This window comes from Marmota monax, unplaced genomic scaffold (genome assembly GCF_021218885.2).
Source record: "Marmota monax isolate L192 unplaced genomic scaffold, Marmota_monax_Labrador192_F-V1.1 WCK01_AAM20220418_F8-fsc00011, whole genome shotgun sequence".
In the NCBI taxonomy this organism is placed as follows: domain Eukaryota; kingdom Metazoa; phylum Chordata; class Mammalia; order Rodentia; family Sciuridae; genus Marmota; species Marmota monax.
Window position 1 is genome coordinate 20,704,524 of NW_026693082.1, and position 14,382 is coordinate 20,718,905.

General features: G+C 38.8%; 1 protein-coding gene across 1 annotated transcript in view; it reads left to right on the plus strand.

The window, feature by feature from the left end:
• Nucleotides 1–14,382, plus strand: part of Cpb2 (carboxypeptidase B2) — a 48,365-nt gene that overhangs the window by 13,210 nt on the left and 20,773 nt on the right. Inside the window, exons 2-6 of the mRNA XM_046454110.2 lie at nt 3,142–3,217; nt 4,971–5,095; nt 7,326–7,434; nt 10,385–10,486; nt 12,633–12,737. Of these exons, the coding sequence (XP_046310066.2) occupies nt 3,142–3,217; nt 4,971–5,095; nt 7,326–7,434; nt 10,385–10,486; nt 12,633–12,737 (517 nt within the window). The remainder of the gene's footprint in view (nt 1–3,141; nt 3,218–4,970; nt 5,096–7,325; nt 7,435–10,384; nt 10,487–12,632; nt 12,738–14,382) is intronic.

Consider the following 14,382-nt stretch of genomic DNA (forward strand, 5'->3'; position numbering starts at 1 on the left):
AATGAAGATCACAGGCTCTCTCTAGTATTCTTCTCCAACTTGGTCTTCTGGGCTCCTTCCATTACACAACTCCACACCCCTGGGGTTCTTTGCTCCAGCCCCAGGATGAGAGGAAGCACAGTGCATGAAGACACTCTGCTCTTAACTTCCACCCTCATCCCTGCTGGCTGGAGCTCAGGAAGGAGGTCTCAACACAACCAGATGGATGGCTGGGAAATGCAGTTTTTCTGGGTCCTAGGAAGAGAAGCTGGTGTGATGGACTAGAGTTTTCACTGCCAGATGGTATGGAAACTTAGTACATGACCAAATCGATACATCAGTTCCCAGGGAAAGTATCCACAACTGATACATGATGCTAAGTAAGAAAAAATGAAGATCAACTCCTTCTTTGAAGTGCACACAAATAAGTTTAAAAGCTGAAGCAAGAAAAACAAAAAGAGATAAATGAGAGTATCATTATATCTGAGAAATTTGAAAGGAGTTCTTAAATAACACAAACCTAGAAGGAAACAATGGATGAAAAGTGCAAACTTATAAGTCCATGATAGATAAATAGACATCATATAGAAAGAAAGGCTGGGATGTTGCTCAGTTGTAGAGCACTTGCCTAGTGCTTGAGGTCCTGGGTTCAATTCCCAGCACTGGAGGAAAAAAGAAAAAGAAAAAGAAAGATTACAAATTGGTAGAAGATATTTGCAATATGTGCAACTGACAAGGAAATATTATCTAATGTATAGAAAGAAATTATACTAATTACTAATTACAAGAATACAAGCAAATTAATAGAAAAAAATAAGCAGATGACCTGCAGAAGCATAACACATGAGCTAGTAATTGAAGAGATAACTCTGCTTCATTAGAAAGTCAAAAAATAAAATTAAACATCACAAGAATCTAGGCATGATGGCCACAGCTCTAATCCCAGTGGCTCAGGAAACTGAGGCAGGAGGATCACAAGATCAAAGCCAGCCTCAGCAACTTAGTGAAGCCTTAAGCAACTTAGCGAGACCCTGTCTCAAAATTAAAAATAAAATGGGCTGGGGATGTGGTTCAGTGGTTAAGTGCACCCTGTTCAATCCCTGATACAAAAAAAAAAAAAAAAGTCATGGGAAGATTTCATCCCCCAACTATTTAATTGGAAATTTTAATTTGACAGCATGAGGTGTTAGCAAGAAGAAGCAACAGGAAATCTTTTCCACCACCACTGAAGATGTCCATTGATACAGATAGTTGAAGGACTCATTGGACACTGTGAAATTAGCATTGTGTGTGCCCCATGAAATAGCAATTCCACTTGTAGGGAAATTCTTGTAGTCTGTGGACCACATATGGCTAGATACTCCATAAGAGGATAATATTTTTAAAATATTATTTTTAGTTGTAGTTGGACACAATACCTTTATTTTTCTCATTTATTTTAATGTGGTGCTGAAGATCGAACCCAGGGCCTCGCATGTGCTAGGCGAGTGCTCTACCGCTGAGCCACAACCCCAGCCCCCAGAGGATAATCTTGAAAATACAATGTTAGTGAAAACAAGATTCAGTAGAATTCATAAAGTATATCATTTTCATAAAGTTAAATCAAGTAAATATAAGTTTACTGTCTAAGAATCTACACATACAAGAATCCATATATGTGTTAAAACATCTACACTCTGTTGCCAGATACAGTGGTGCATGCCTGCAATCCCAGCCACTTCAGAGGCAGAGACAGGAGGAATAAGACTTCAAAGCCAGCCTCAGCAACTTAGTGAGGGCCTAAGTAAGTTAGTGAGATCCTGTCTCAAAATATAAAAAGGGCTGGAAAGTACCCTGAGTTCAATTCCTGGTACCAAAAAGAAAGAAAGATAAAAGGAAAGAAGGAAAACAGAAGAGTCTATACTGTGAAGAAAAGCAAAGGAAAAAGTAAAACTGAAAATTTAGGAAGGTAGACACCTTTACATGGGAGGGGGCTTGAGGAGGAAGGAGCACACGGTGAGATTCAAGAGTGCCAATAAAGTTGGATTTCTTAAGCAGGTGATGGGTTCATAAACATTTATTCTATAATACAATAAGCTACTGTCAGCATACATTTTCTCTTCTGTATCAAATAATTTATTTGTTATTGACTTAATAATTATACATATTAATGAGGTACAGTGAGATGCTTTGATAACATGTATATCAAATAATAATCAGGTTATTTAATGTATTCATCTTTTCATACATTTATCATTTCTTTGTGATGAGAACATTAAAATCTTCTCTTTCTGCTATTTTAAAAACACTCAACCCAACATAGTTTACCATAGTCACCCTACTGCAACAGAACACCGGGATTTATTCCCTATTTCTGTCTGTCATTGTACCTGTTGAGTAGTATTTTCCCATCCCTTCCTCTTCCCACCAGCTGGTAACCCCTCTTCTACTCTCTTCTGAGATCAGCTTCTTTAGATTCCACAGATGGGAAAGATCATGCAATTCTTACCTTTCTATGCCTGGCTGATTTCATTTATTGTAATGTCCTCAGGTTCTTCCACGTTGCCACCAATGACAGGATTTCATTCCTTGTAGGACTGAATATTCCACTGTGTCTATGTACCACATTTTCTTTATCCATTCATACAGTGATGGACACTTAGATGGATTCCATGACTATTGTGAACAGTGCCACAATAAACCTTGGAGTGCAGGTATCTCTTCCACATACCGATCTCATCTCCATTGTGTCTGTGCCCAATAAAAGGATTGCTGGATCTTCTGGTAGTTCTATTTTTAATGTTTTTTTTTTTGAGGTGCCACCATATTATTTTCCATAATGGCTTTACTAATCCACATTCCTACTGATAGCTTATGAGTTCATCTTTCTCCACTTCCATGCAAAATAAAAATTATTTTGTTCTTTTCGATACAGAGAGAAGAAGTTAGTACTCTGCAAACTGAACCCCACTCAAGAGAGCTGTTGATTTTGCAATTGCTTAGGAATAGAAAGAATGAGAAGATATTCTCTTTTTATAAGTCCTCTATCCTTCTAACATTTCTAAATTTTGTTTCCTTTTTACAGTTACCTAGAAGCTCCTCTAGTATCATTTTTAAAAGATGGATATTTCATTTCCACACTTTTATTTAACATCAAAATCCTGTTTTGCTCTTTTTCCCCAGTGGCCAGGTTTTATCTGCTCTTCCTAGAACCTCTAGACAAGTTCAAGTTCTTCAGAATCTTACTACAACCTATGAGGTAACTTCTCCCTTATTTGTGCCTATATTGGTAGCATTTTGTATGCCGTTGTATGCCACATCATTCCCTCCTACATTCTGTCTCACTTTTTTGCATTGGATGTGAACTCCTTTCTCATAAGCTTCACCCTTCTCGTGAATACACGACTTTGTTGGTTCCAAAATTGAACCTTCATTTGTGCTCTTGATATTTCAGCCAATTTCATGTTAGTACTCTGTGGTTGAAAGTGTATCCTTACAAAGCCACTACAGTAAAAGACATTCAATAGAATTTTGCTTATAAATTGGTGGTTCTTAACCAAGGAATAAGCATGAAAGACACAGGGAACAATTTATTAAAATGCATGGAACACATCTCCCAGAATGTCTAAGGTTTTGAAAATTGACAGGAGTCAGAAAACAACATAGTAAAAAACTGGTGGCTCCATAGTTGTTGGTATTCTCTGAGAAATAGAGGTCAGACCAGATTCAAAGTGTGAGCCATAAAAGGAATGTTTGCTAAAGATAAAGGGGAGGGAGCTGGGATGGCAGGGGCACCTGCAGACCTGATGCCTTCTGAAGCTTCTGCAGGCAGGAGGATCTTGCATGGAGGATCTAGGCTGCAGAGGAGTTCCAAGGGGAACTGGGTGTGGGGACAGGGGTGAGTCCTTTAGCCAAATTGCCTATTGTAAGAGCCCTGTATCTGGGAGGAATGGACCTGGGTGAACATACCCACAGTGCAATCACTGCAGCACTGGGCAATGTGGCCTCAGACTATGGGAATCACCAGGGTTGGCCACTGGGAACACCAGTTACCAGCAAAAGAGCTGAATGGCACATATTCACAGCCACCACACCAGGATAAAGAAGAACTACTACTAAAGAAATCATCAGAGACTTTAGAACTTTATTTCTTGTTCTACTATTTGGTGGATGATTTTAGAGAAATTAGCTACAAGCCTTAATGCTGTCTGAACAACAAAAAACAATAACAGGTGATGCCTAGTTTATATCAAAGTAGTATTATAATGATCAAAGGAAATGAGTTTGAAAGTGCTTTGAAAAAAAACATACCATTTTAAAAAGTAAATATCTGGGCATGGTAGTACATGCCTGTAATCCTAGAGACTCGGGAGGCTGAGATAGGAGGATCTCAGGTTCAAAACCAGCCTCAGCAAGTTAGCAAGGCTCTAAGCAATTTAGTGAGACCCTGTCTCAAAAGAAAAAATAAAAAAGGGCTGGGGTGTGGCTCAGTGGTTAAGTGCTCCTGGGTTAAATCCCCAGTACCAGGAGAAAAATAAAAATAAAAAAAAAGATTGAGAGTAAATATTATTGAGAGTAAATGTTCAAAGACCTTAATTAGATTAAAGGAACGCTGACATGGTAATAATATTAAGTACATGGAATTTTTATTAGATTAGATTAACGTTTAGTCAACTTTCTTTCGAGACAAAATTTTCATTTTTTCCTTTAAACATCTGACATACATGTCTGGTTTTATATTTGAGTTATAAGTATGTCCATTTTTTCGTTCATTGTCTCACTGAATATTTATTGAGTATCTGGTAAGTTTTAGGCTCTCCTTAGCAACTAGAGTTAATGAGAAGAATAAAAGCAACTCCCTGCAAAATGGGCATTCATATTATCATGTGTATAGACGTTGTCCTTTTCATGTCCCTTTTATAGTCACAACCTTTATGACTCTGGCTACAGATGAGGATGATGCGAACAACTCTTTGACTTTATCATTCTTCCTCCTCTGCCCAAAACTTCAGATTGTTCTCTGGCAGCCAGTAACTGCTGAATTCATTGCAAAGAAAAAAGAAGTCCATTTTTTTGTGAATGCATCTGATGTAAGCAATGTGAAAGTCCATTTAAACGCGAGCAGAATTCCATTCAGGTAGGCACCATTTGGTACGTATTAAATAGCAATTACAAGCACCCATTATGCATTTGACTAGGAGGTGGAATATCTGCTTCTTGGAAAAATAAAGTACATTCAACATGGCAGCGTGGAAAGCTCTGAAATGGGCTGGTGGTAAAGCCCAAGGCCTGGCTTTGTGACACCCTCTCATAAGCCCAGTCCTTTATTTGAAATGAAGGTTAGACTCAATGATCTGTAGAACCTCTTATCATTTCTCTCTCTGGGATTGCTCTGTGCCCAGACCTGGGGCATAAAATGGTCATTTACCATAGTGATCCTAGGTTTTGTGAATCTCTTAGAAGAGCTGCTGCTGAAGAGGATTTAGCTTTCACAAATTCTTCCTTAACAATGTCAGCGAACCTTTCTGAATATCTGACCCTGAACTCGAAAGTGTACCCAATCCTCTGACTCCAAGGAAAACCTGGGTTGGAGTCTGGCAATGCCACTTATCCTCCTCTGTGACCATGTAGGAATTACATGTGCCTTGGCTAATTTTGTAAATTAGATTTTTTAAAAAAGCATCTACCATGTAGATTAATTGATTTTAAAAAATTTAAAGTATATCAGGTGTTATTTCTGTTCAGAGTCTGTTCCCTGTTCCTTTCTTTCTCCTGTCCAACCTCTCCTCTTTATATCCACTGCCCACCTGCCCGTATCCTCCCATTGTCCCGTGACTTCCTTGAGACCATGGTGTCTTCTGGGTATCAGGCTCTGGATAATATGCTGTAATAATTATTACTAATATATCACAGGTGTTTACTACCTTCTAGGAACTTGCAAAACCAATCTACACATTATACCATTTAATTCTTAAATAAGAATTATTTTACTCTGTTAGGGAAATATTTTCTCCAATAGGCAGATTTTCAAAAATCTTATGAATAAAGGAATTTCTCAAAGTCAGCCAGCTGAAAAATGGCAGAGCTAGAAGTCAAAATGAAACCCTTTTGGTGTCAAAAGGTTAGCTTTTATCTATTGACTTAAATAAAAGTAGAGGGCTGGCGTTGTGGCTCAGTGGTAGAGCGCTTGCCTGGCATGCGCGAGGCCCTGGGTTCGATCCTCAGCACCATATAAAATTAAATAAATAAAATAAAGGTGTTGTGTCTAACCAAAAAAAAAAAAATATATATATATATATATATATATATATATATAAATCTTTAAATAAAAGTAGAGAAGGCTTTATTAACGTGATAGCTAATTTTCAAACCGTCCATCCCAGGTGATAGAATGCTTTAATTCAGTTCACGTGTTTGTCTAGGTGATAGATGAAGCAAGATCCTTTTCCATATCTTTTCTTTTCCTATACTTCTATTTCTCAAGACATTTGGGTCAACTTTGGCAACAAAACATCTGGCACATGTTAATGAAAAACAAGAAGGAAAGGTATTCTGCTTCTCCTTGATCCTTAACTGAAAACAGTAGGGGATATTACAATTGTATATTCACATAAAAGACACTGACAAATTGCAATCAAGAAATGTAGATCTGGGCGGTGGCGCCCGCCAATAATCCTAGCAGCTCCGGAGGCTGAGGCAGGATCCAGTTCAAAGTCAGCCTCAACAATAGCGAGGCACTAAGCAGCTCAATGAGACCCTGTCTGTAAATAAAATACAAAATAGGGCTGGGGTTGGGGCTCAGTGGTTGAATGCCTTGAGTTCAATCCCCAAAGGAAAAAAAGAAATGTAGAGCAGGGCACGGTGGTGCACGCCTGTAATCCCAGCGGCTAGGGAGGCTAAGGCAGGAGTATCCCTAGTTCAAAGCCAGCCTCAGCAATTTAGCTAGGCCCTAAGCAACTCAGCCAGAGACTCTGCCTCTAAATAAAATATTTTAAAGGGCTGTGAAATAGACAAACAAAAAAGGGGGGGCTGGGGACATGGCTCAATGGTTAATCCCCCCCCCTTTAACCCCCGGTCAAAAAAAGGAAGAAAAAAGAAAGAAAGAAATGTAGATATTGGTGGGAAAAGGTGAGGTTTTGGAGGTCCAGAAACCATGCAATTATAGAAGCTGCTTTCTTTCCAGTGCCCACACAGGCTCTGCTGAAAGGGTCTGTGAATGGCAGATGGGGGTATTTTATACCCCATGAACTGTTCATTAGATTCCTTAGCAATCTCTCCCCATACTCACCTACCGTGCCTGCAGAGGGCCAAGTCGGAAGGTCAGTGGTCTGTTTGACAACCAGCTCACCCTGTGTTTCCTCACCTAGCATCTTGATGGTGGATGTGGAAGACCTTATTCGACAGCAGACTTCCAATGACACAGTCAGCCCCCGGGCCTCCTCCTCATACTATGAACAGTATCACTCACTCAATGAAGTAAGTCATCGCTGCACTCGCTCTCCAATGTTCCTGTTTTCATTTAACCTGCATTGCTAGCAACTATCAGCAAATCAGAATTGGTGGAAGAAGTTAAAAGAAAAGAAAAGCACACTTAAAGTTCATTATATGATGGTAACTCATTGTTTTGAGATATCTTCCTGGGAAGATTGCATCCTATTTGGTAAACTGCCTCTTGATAAGATGTTGGTCCACAGTTAAAAGTATTTTTAGCTCCTAGAAATACCATTGCTAAAGAACAATGGAAAATAAAGCATAGAACCTTTTGATTGAAACAGCCACAAAAAAAAAAAATCACCAGAATACTTGCCAGATTACCTCACTGATGAAAGCAATATATTCGTTTATAGTTAATACAGTATAAATAAATGTATTTTATTCCCCTGAGGAAACTGTTTAAACTAACTGTAATAATCATAATCATAGATTCCTGTTTTAACCTTTAAGAAACTGGATTTCTGTTCTATTAGTACTTCCAGGCTCCAGTCTTTCTAGAGGAAATCTGAAACTGTTTCTCAAGTTCACTTCCCTCAGCTGCTTTCCCATAGTGCATTAAGAGTCCTTTATCCATATTTGTTAGTTAAAGAGTAAATACCTCAAAGAATTTTCTTTTTTATACACTATAATAAAACACCTTGATCACTCTTGGTCTTTCTTAGGAGCATACTGCCATATTGCCTAATATAGGTTTGGTTGTTTTTTTAAATCATTTTTGACTAGGTGCCCAGAAACTTTCAGGGATCACATCCATGTTTTTAAGACGTCTAAGACTTGGGTAATAAAAATCAATTTTGTATTTAATCTTTAAGTACATCTGCTGCTTTCCAGTTAGTTAAACCAGAATTCAGTCTGCTTCTAGAATCCATATGCCTGGCTGATGGATGGGGATCTTAAAATTGCATCTGCTCCTTTACCTCTCATACTCTGTACTATTCCACATAGGCCGCTTCCCTCTGGCCTGTCAACAGCAGTACATAACAAACTTGAAGCAGAGAGGCTAGAAAGACATGGTTTTCAAAATGCAGAAGGTGAAAGTGTCACTGTTGTGCTGAGTGTCATGGGAAAAGAGGATGCCTTAAACAGAAGCATTTTCAAATACTTCCAAAAATATATTTTTAATTATTTTATTTTAAAAAGTTATGTTTCCATATCCTGAAGAAAGAGTTGGAATGACATGAAAAGAGATACTAAGTATACAACTGTGTTCATCTGCTAGGGATTCCTGGACAAGATACACAGTGTGATTTGAACAATGGAAATGTATTTGCTCACTGTTCTGGAGGCTGGAAGTCCCAGACCAGGATGCTGGCAGGCCTGGTTTCTTCTGAGGCCTCTCTCCTTGTGTGCAGACAGCTACTTCTCTATGTATCTACATCCCTGGCGACTCTTTCTGTCCTTATCTCCTCTTCTTCTAAGGACACCAGTCAGATTGGATCAGAGCCCACTCTAAGGGTCTCACTTTAACATAATCCTATCTCCAAATTCAATCACTTTCCAAGGTACCAAGTTTAGGGCTTTAACATGAATTTGAAGGACATCATCAATCCATCCCCATGACATTGCAGACAATGTTTGGGACTTCTCTCCTGCCTTCACATACTTCTAATCCTTTTATAGAAACCATGGTGATCTTGCTCTAAGGTAATTCCTCTGAGTCTTTCTTTCCCTTTCCATGGTGATCTTTTCATCAGCCCTACTCACAAGATGATCTGATGGGCAGGAAGATTTCTTTGGTCACATCAGAAAAATTTAAGTAATTCACTGGAGTGAGAAACATCAATATTTAACAGCCAGAAAATACTTCTTAAAGCAAATGACAAGAGCAAAGAGTTCATCAAAGACTGTTTCCTTCATTATCCCAGGTTAGAATATGAAATGAGTTACATTTGCCAGTAAAGTTGACTTTATACAATGCAGCCTCCCCTATTGGAAGAATTTCACTGAGCTATCAAAGCTATATATAAGTTAATATCAGGTAGTAGTCCTCTTAGGTGTATTCATACCTAGAAGAGTAACGCAGGAAGTGGAATTCCAATGAAGACATCCTTGCTGGTTTAATTTTGGACACCCCAGACACTGAGAGTGTCAGTATGTGGCAGCAGGCAGGAATTCCAGGGGCCTCTTCATTCTCAGCTTGGGGACAGTCACTCACACATACCACTTATGGAAAGTCAGTGGCTCCAGTTCTCATCAAGTAGGATTGCTACTTGAAATCCTCTCTAGAAAAATTCCCAGAGACAAAGCCAAGGCTTGACCATTCCCATTTCAGAAGCAGGAGCAGCTCTAGAATTTCTTTTTCTTTTTCCTCCAACGATGATCTTGACAAAAACTGAAATACAGGTGTACTACAGCCTGGGAGGGAGGTCCCGAATCAAATGACTTCTCCAGAAGGAAAGTTGTTTTTCTCCACACTCTCCTCATCTTTGCCTCTTGCCAGTCCACCAACCTCACTGTGCTTATGCGGTTCAGTGGGAAACGGTGATACTGCTATTTGTGCTGGGTAAACACAGTGCCTCAGGCTCCCTTCACCTGGAAGAGCAAATTTATTTATTTTAAGTCTTATGTAAACATGAACTCTTGAGTGAATGGCAAGAGGGTCTCATACACAGAGGCAGGGACTCAACATGATGAGCCTATAAAGGTAACTTTTAGAGGTTGTACGGTACAGATTAACTTTTCCTATGTTGCCATTCATTTCTCAGTACTTTTTTACTCTTTCTCTAAACTCAGCATTGATCAAAACTTTAATTTTATTAATTTTTCTAAATAGAAGAAGAAACATCTCATTCCAAGTGCTTTAGTTCCTCGTTTCTTCCATATACAAAAGTTTTAGAGGAATCTCCTTTCTCTGAAGAAGTTGTCTTCATCCTTTGGTCAGGAAATACTTTAAACGCGCCCTGTAACTAACCTGTGGCTTCTGCTTGAACAGATCTATTCTTGGATAGAAGTTATAACTGAGCGGCATCCTAAGATGCTTAAAAAAATCCACATTGGATCCTCATATGAGAAGTACCCACTGTATGTTTTAAAGGTATGTTGTAAGAAAAGTCACTGATCTTTCAACTTGAAGAGGGGATGAGTTCTCCGGCAGTGTTTGTTATAACTAGGATCCTTTTTTCTTTGCATTCTAGAAATATTTGTATCTCAATTGTTCCTAGCTCTAATATCCAGCTATTTAGGAGTTTGTTATTACCATTAAATCTTTTCCTTTAATGATGTCTTAATGATGTAAGAGGGAAAACCCCAGTTCTAGAATAAGTTCTGTGTTTGTGTGATGTTAGTAAGCTGTTTAACTTTACATGGGATTCGTCACCCACCTTCATACAATGAAGGAAGTGGCCTAGATTATTTTTCAAGTCTTGATTTTATATATGCCACTGCCACCTCATACTGACTGACACGGTCTGAGAAAAACAGACACAGAAGAAAAGAGAGTGAGCAAGAGTGAAGTCTGTTATTGCACAAACATTATTCCAACTTTTTAAACAAAAGTAAGAGCTGAACAACCAAACGCAGGGAAAGATAGGAACAAGGGCAATCATAAAATGATGATCCATTCTAATGAACGTGAAGTTTTACGCTCCATTCACCATCCATTTGGTTATTTTTAGTTGCAAAATCTCATGGGAGATAATATAATTGACCCATCGCACCACAGATCAGGCGTTTTCTCTCTTGAATAAATTGGTTTTAGTAAAGGTCAGTGAATGTAGCCACTGGGGGAATTTTAGGAGCTATGACCATAATAATACCTGACTCATACAGTTTTTAACTCTGCATTTCTGTCTTCTACCACTCTCTCCCTTAAAAAAAATTAAAGAGACTCTGAAAAAAATATGATCACTGGAAAAGTACATTTGCTTTAGTAATATCAAATTTACCCACAATAGAGATTGGTGAGCCTCTTCAATCATCCAAAGAAGATAAGACTTTGTGTTAGAATTTCTCGATTGCAATCTGTCTCTGAAAAGAGCTTACAGTGCAAACTTAAGGCAGGTCTGTGCAATGTTGAGTCCTTTTAGTGGTGAAGCCAGTCAATCAGATTAGATCCACATAATCATATGCATATCCACCAGTGATGCTTATTTCAGCCACGTTGCATGTACTTCTTTGAATCTGAATGTCTGGAACCCCCCCCCCCCCAAAAAAAAAAAAAAACAAGTTGGAAAGGCATGCATCCAGGGTCTTTAGTCCTCCTCTTACTTGACCAAGGATTTTACACAATGTGAGTCTGTAGGGTTCCTCCATATTTCCAATGAAGATAGAAAGATCAAGTAAGGCAACTAATCTGGGTAGTTCTGGATTTTCTTGACAGTACACAGATTGAATTAGCTGGGTAACTCTGTTTGACTATATGTTTTAACCTTTAGTGGCCATTGTACTTTCTCATTGGCTACCGTAGTTGCAGGTTACAAAAAAACCCTCTGGAGTGCTCCAGATGGGAACATTTAACTCTTATTTTCTTGTTCTGAAATTATAAGTCTACATCTTTGTTAGATTTTTACAACACTCTTTCCCTTTCACTCCATACCCCCCAAATTTTATATTGTAATTAATTTTTCAAATCGAATAAATTATGATTAATTTGGGAGGTGTTGTTGAGAACTCTTCTGAAGACATCCTTGAGAAAAGGTTGAGAATTCTAATTCCAGAGAGTTCGTAGCTTGTGCCCGTCTGCCGTGCTATCAATCTGAACAAAGCGCTGTCCCTTGACCTGTTGGTATCAGCTTATGTGAAGATAGATGTGTGCATCTTCCTGTGTGAAATGGAGAAATAGTTTACATGTGGAAAGTGTGCCCTCTAGGGACAATGGTGAGGGAGTTTCTTCCTTGGGTGAGTTTCTATGCCTCCAGCAACAGGCTGCCCACTCAACACACCCTCCCTGATCTCTAAGGAAGCTTGAAGATATGGCCCCAAGTTACTCTTTCTCTGTCCTCTGCTTCCACACTTCCACATGCAGCTCTGCTAGGTAATGTGAGGCCAGGGGAATAAAATTTGCTTTAAATCAAGAGTTTGAGTTTCAATCCCCAGACCTGATTTGGTGTCATTACTGTGACCACTAGCTAACATCTCTTAATCTCTCTGGCTTTTAAATTTCCCTTGAAAATTATCTATTATCACTATAGAGGTGAAAGTTATCATACTGAAGCTTACATTTTGGGGGTTTCTTTGAGCAGGTTTCTGGAAAAGAACAAACAGCCAAAAATGCCATATGGATTGACTGTGGAATGCATGCCAGAGAATGGATCTCTCCTGCTTTCTGCTTGTGGTTCATCGGCTACGTAAGTCTTCCCGTCCCCTTATGCCAAGGTTTCTAAATATAGGTCCAAGATCACAGGTGTCAGAATCAACTGGGCTGTAAGTAAAATGCATTTTTCCAGATCACGTCCCAGAATTCGCGACTCAAAATCTGCAAGTGAGGCTTGAAAGCTAGGATGCTCCAAGCTTACCAAGTGACCTGTATGAACCTTCACTTTGAGAACTGTCATTTCAAGCATTTAAATCACCCTTAAGATTGTTGATCTTTTCCTTCCTACATTTTTATCCAGAGGTGAATATTAGAAAATAACTAAAAAAAATAGAATGCTGGTTGTATTGTTTACTAAGTAGAAGAAATGTCTGAAACAATTATCTAAGTCGGATCCCAATTTTTTTCCTCTTTTTTCTCTTTCTCATTCTCCTCCTCCTCCTCCTCCTCCTCCTCCTCCTCTTCCTCCCCCTCCTCCTCCTCCTCCTCCTCCTTCTGTCTGAATTGTAATATGAATATCTTTTGCCACACTCTTCCCTAGAGAAGTGAGCATAAATCATACGCTCATAGGGCAGATAATATTTTTCCATATGTCATAATAGGGAATTATGTCCCTGATGAAGAGATTGGCATCAAAAAAAGCCATATATAGGGTTGGGGTTGTAGCTCAGTGGTATAGCACTTGCCTAGCATGTGTGAAGCACTGGGTTTGATTCTCAGCACCATATATAAACAAATAAAGTAAAGGTCCATTGACAACTAAAATCAAAAATATTTTTAAAAAGACATATATACGACTAATAGTGTGCCAAAAAAGTAAAACACAGAATGAATATAATCTTCCATAATTAAAATGAAATCTTCCAAATGAACAGTAAAACTTATGCTTCAAATTCTATAAAATAGATACGCTCGCCTATATTGATTTACACACAAGATCGTGACACTGGAAAATACATCAAAATATGTATCTTTCTGATTATTGTTATCACAGTCTTTGTGTTCACAAATACCAGTAACAGAAAATAGATGAGCTGAGAAATTAAGAGACTCCCACTGAGATCTGTCTTAACAAATGAGGTACATCAAAAAATAAAGCTATGCTGGGTGTGGTGATGCATGCCTATAATCCCAGCAGCTTGGGAGGCTGAGGTAGGAGGATTGCGAGTTCAAAGCTAGCTTCAGCAATATAGTAAGGCCCTAAGCAATTCAGTAAGGCCCTGTCTCTAAATAAAACATAAAAAAGGGCTGAGGATATGGCTCAGTGATTAAGTGCCCCTGGGTTCAATCTTAGTACCCACCCCCAAAATGTAAAGCTATTTATGCCCCCACTGGATCTTAAAAAATGCCAACACCTTTACCCATGTTCACTTGCCTTAGCATCTTCCCTTCTGCACAGATGGTAACTGCAGTATCCCTGAGTCCACCAAGAACTTTCCAATCACCACTGGCACTACCTGGATCAAAGGATAATCTTGAGCCTCACCCAAATTAGGCAGTTTTAATGATGGGAGCAGTAATTAGTGGAGAGAGGTACAAGAAAGAGAGAAAAAACATTGATTTTTTTATCCTATTGATGAATCTGAAAAGGGCTAGAAAGAAACTCTAATTCATGTTGATAAAAATTATCCCTAATTGCTGCCTTTCTCAACATGATACCTTTCCTTCCTGTTACACAT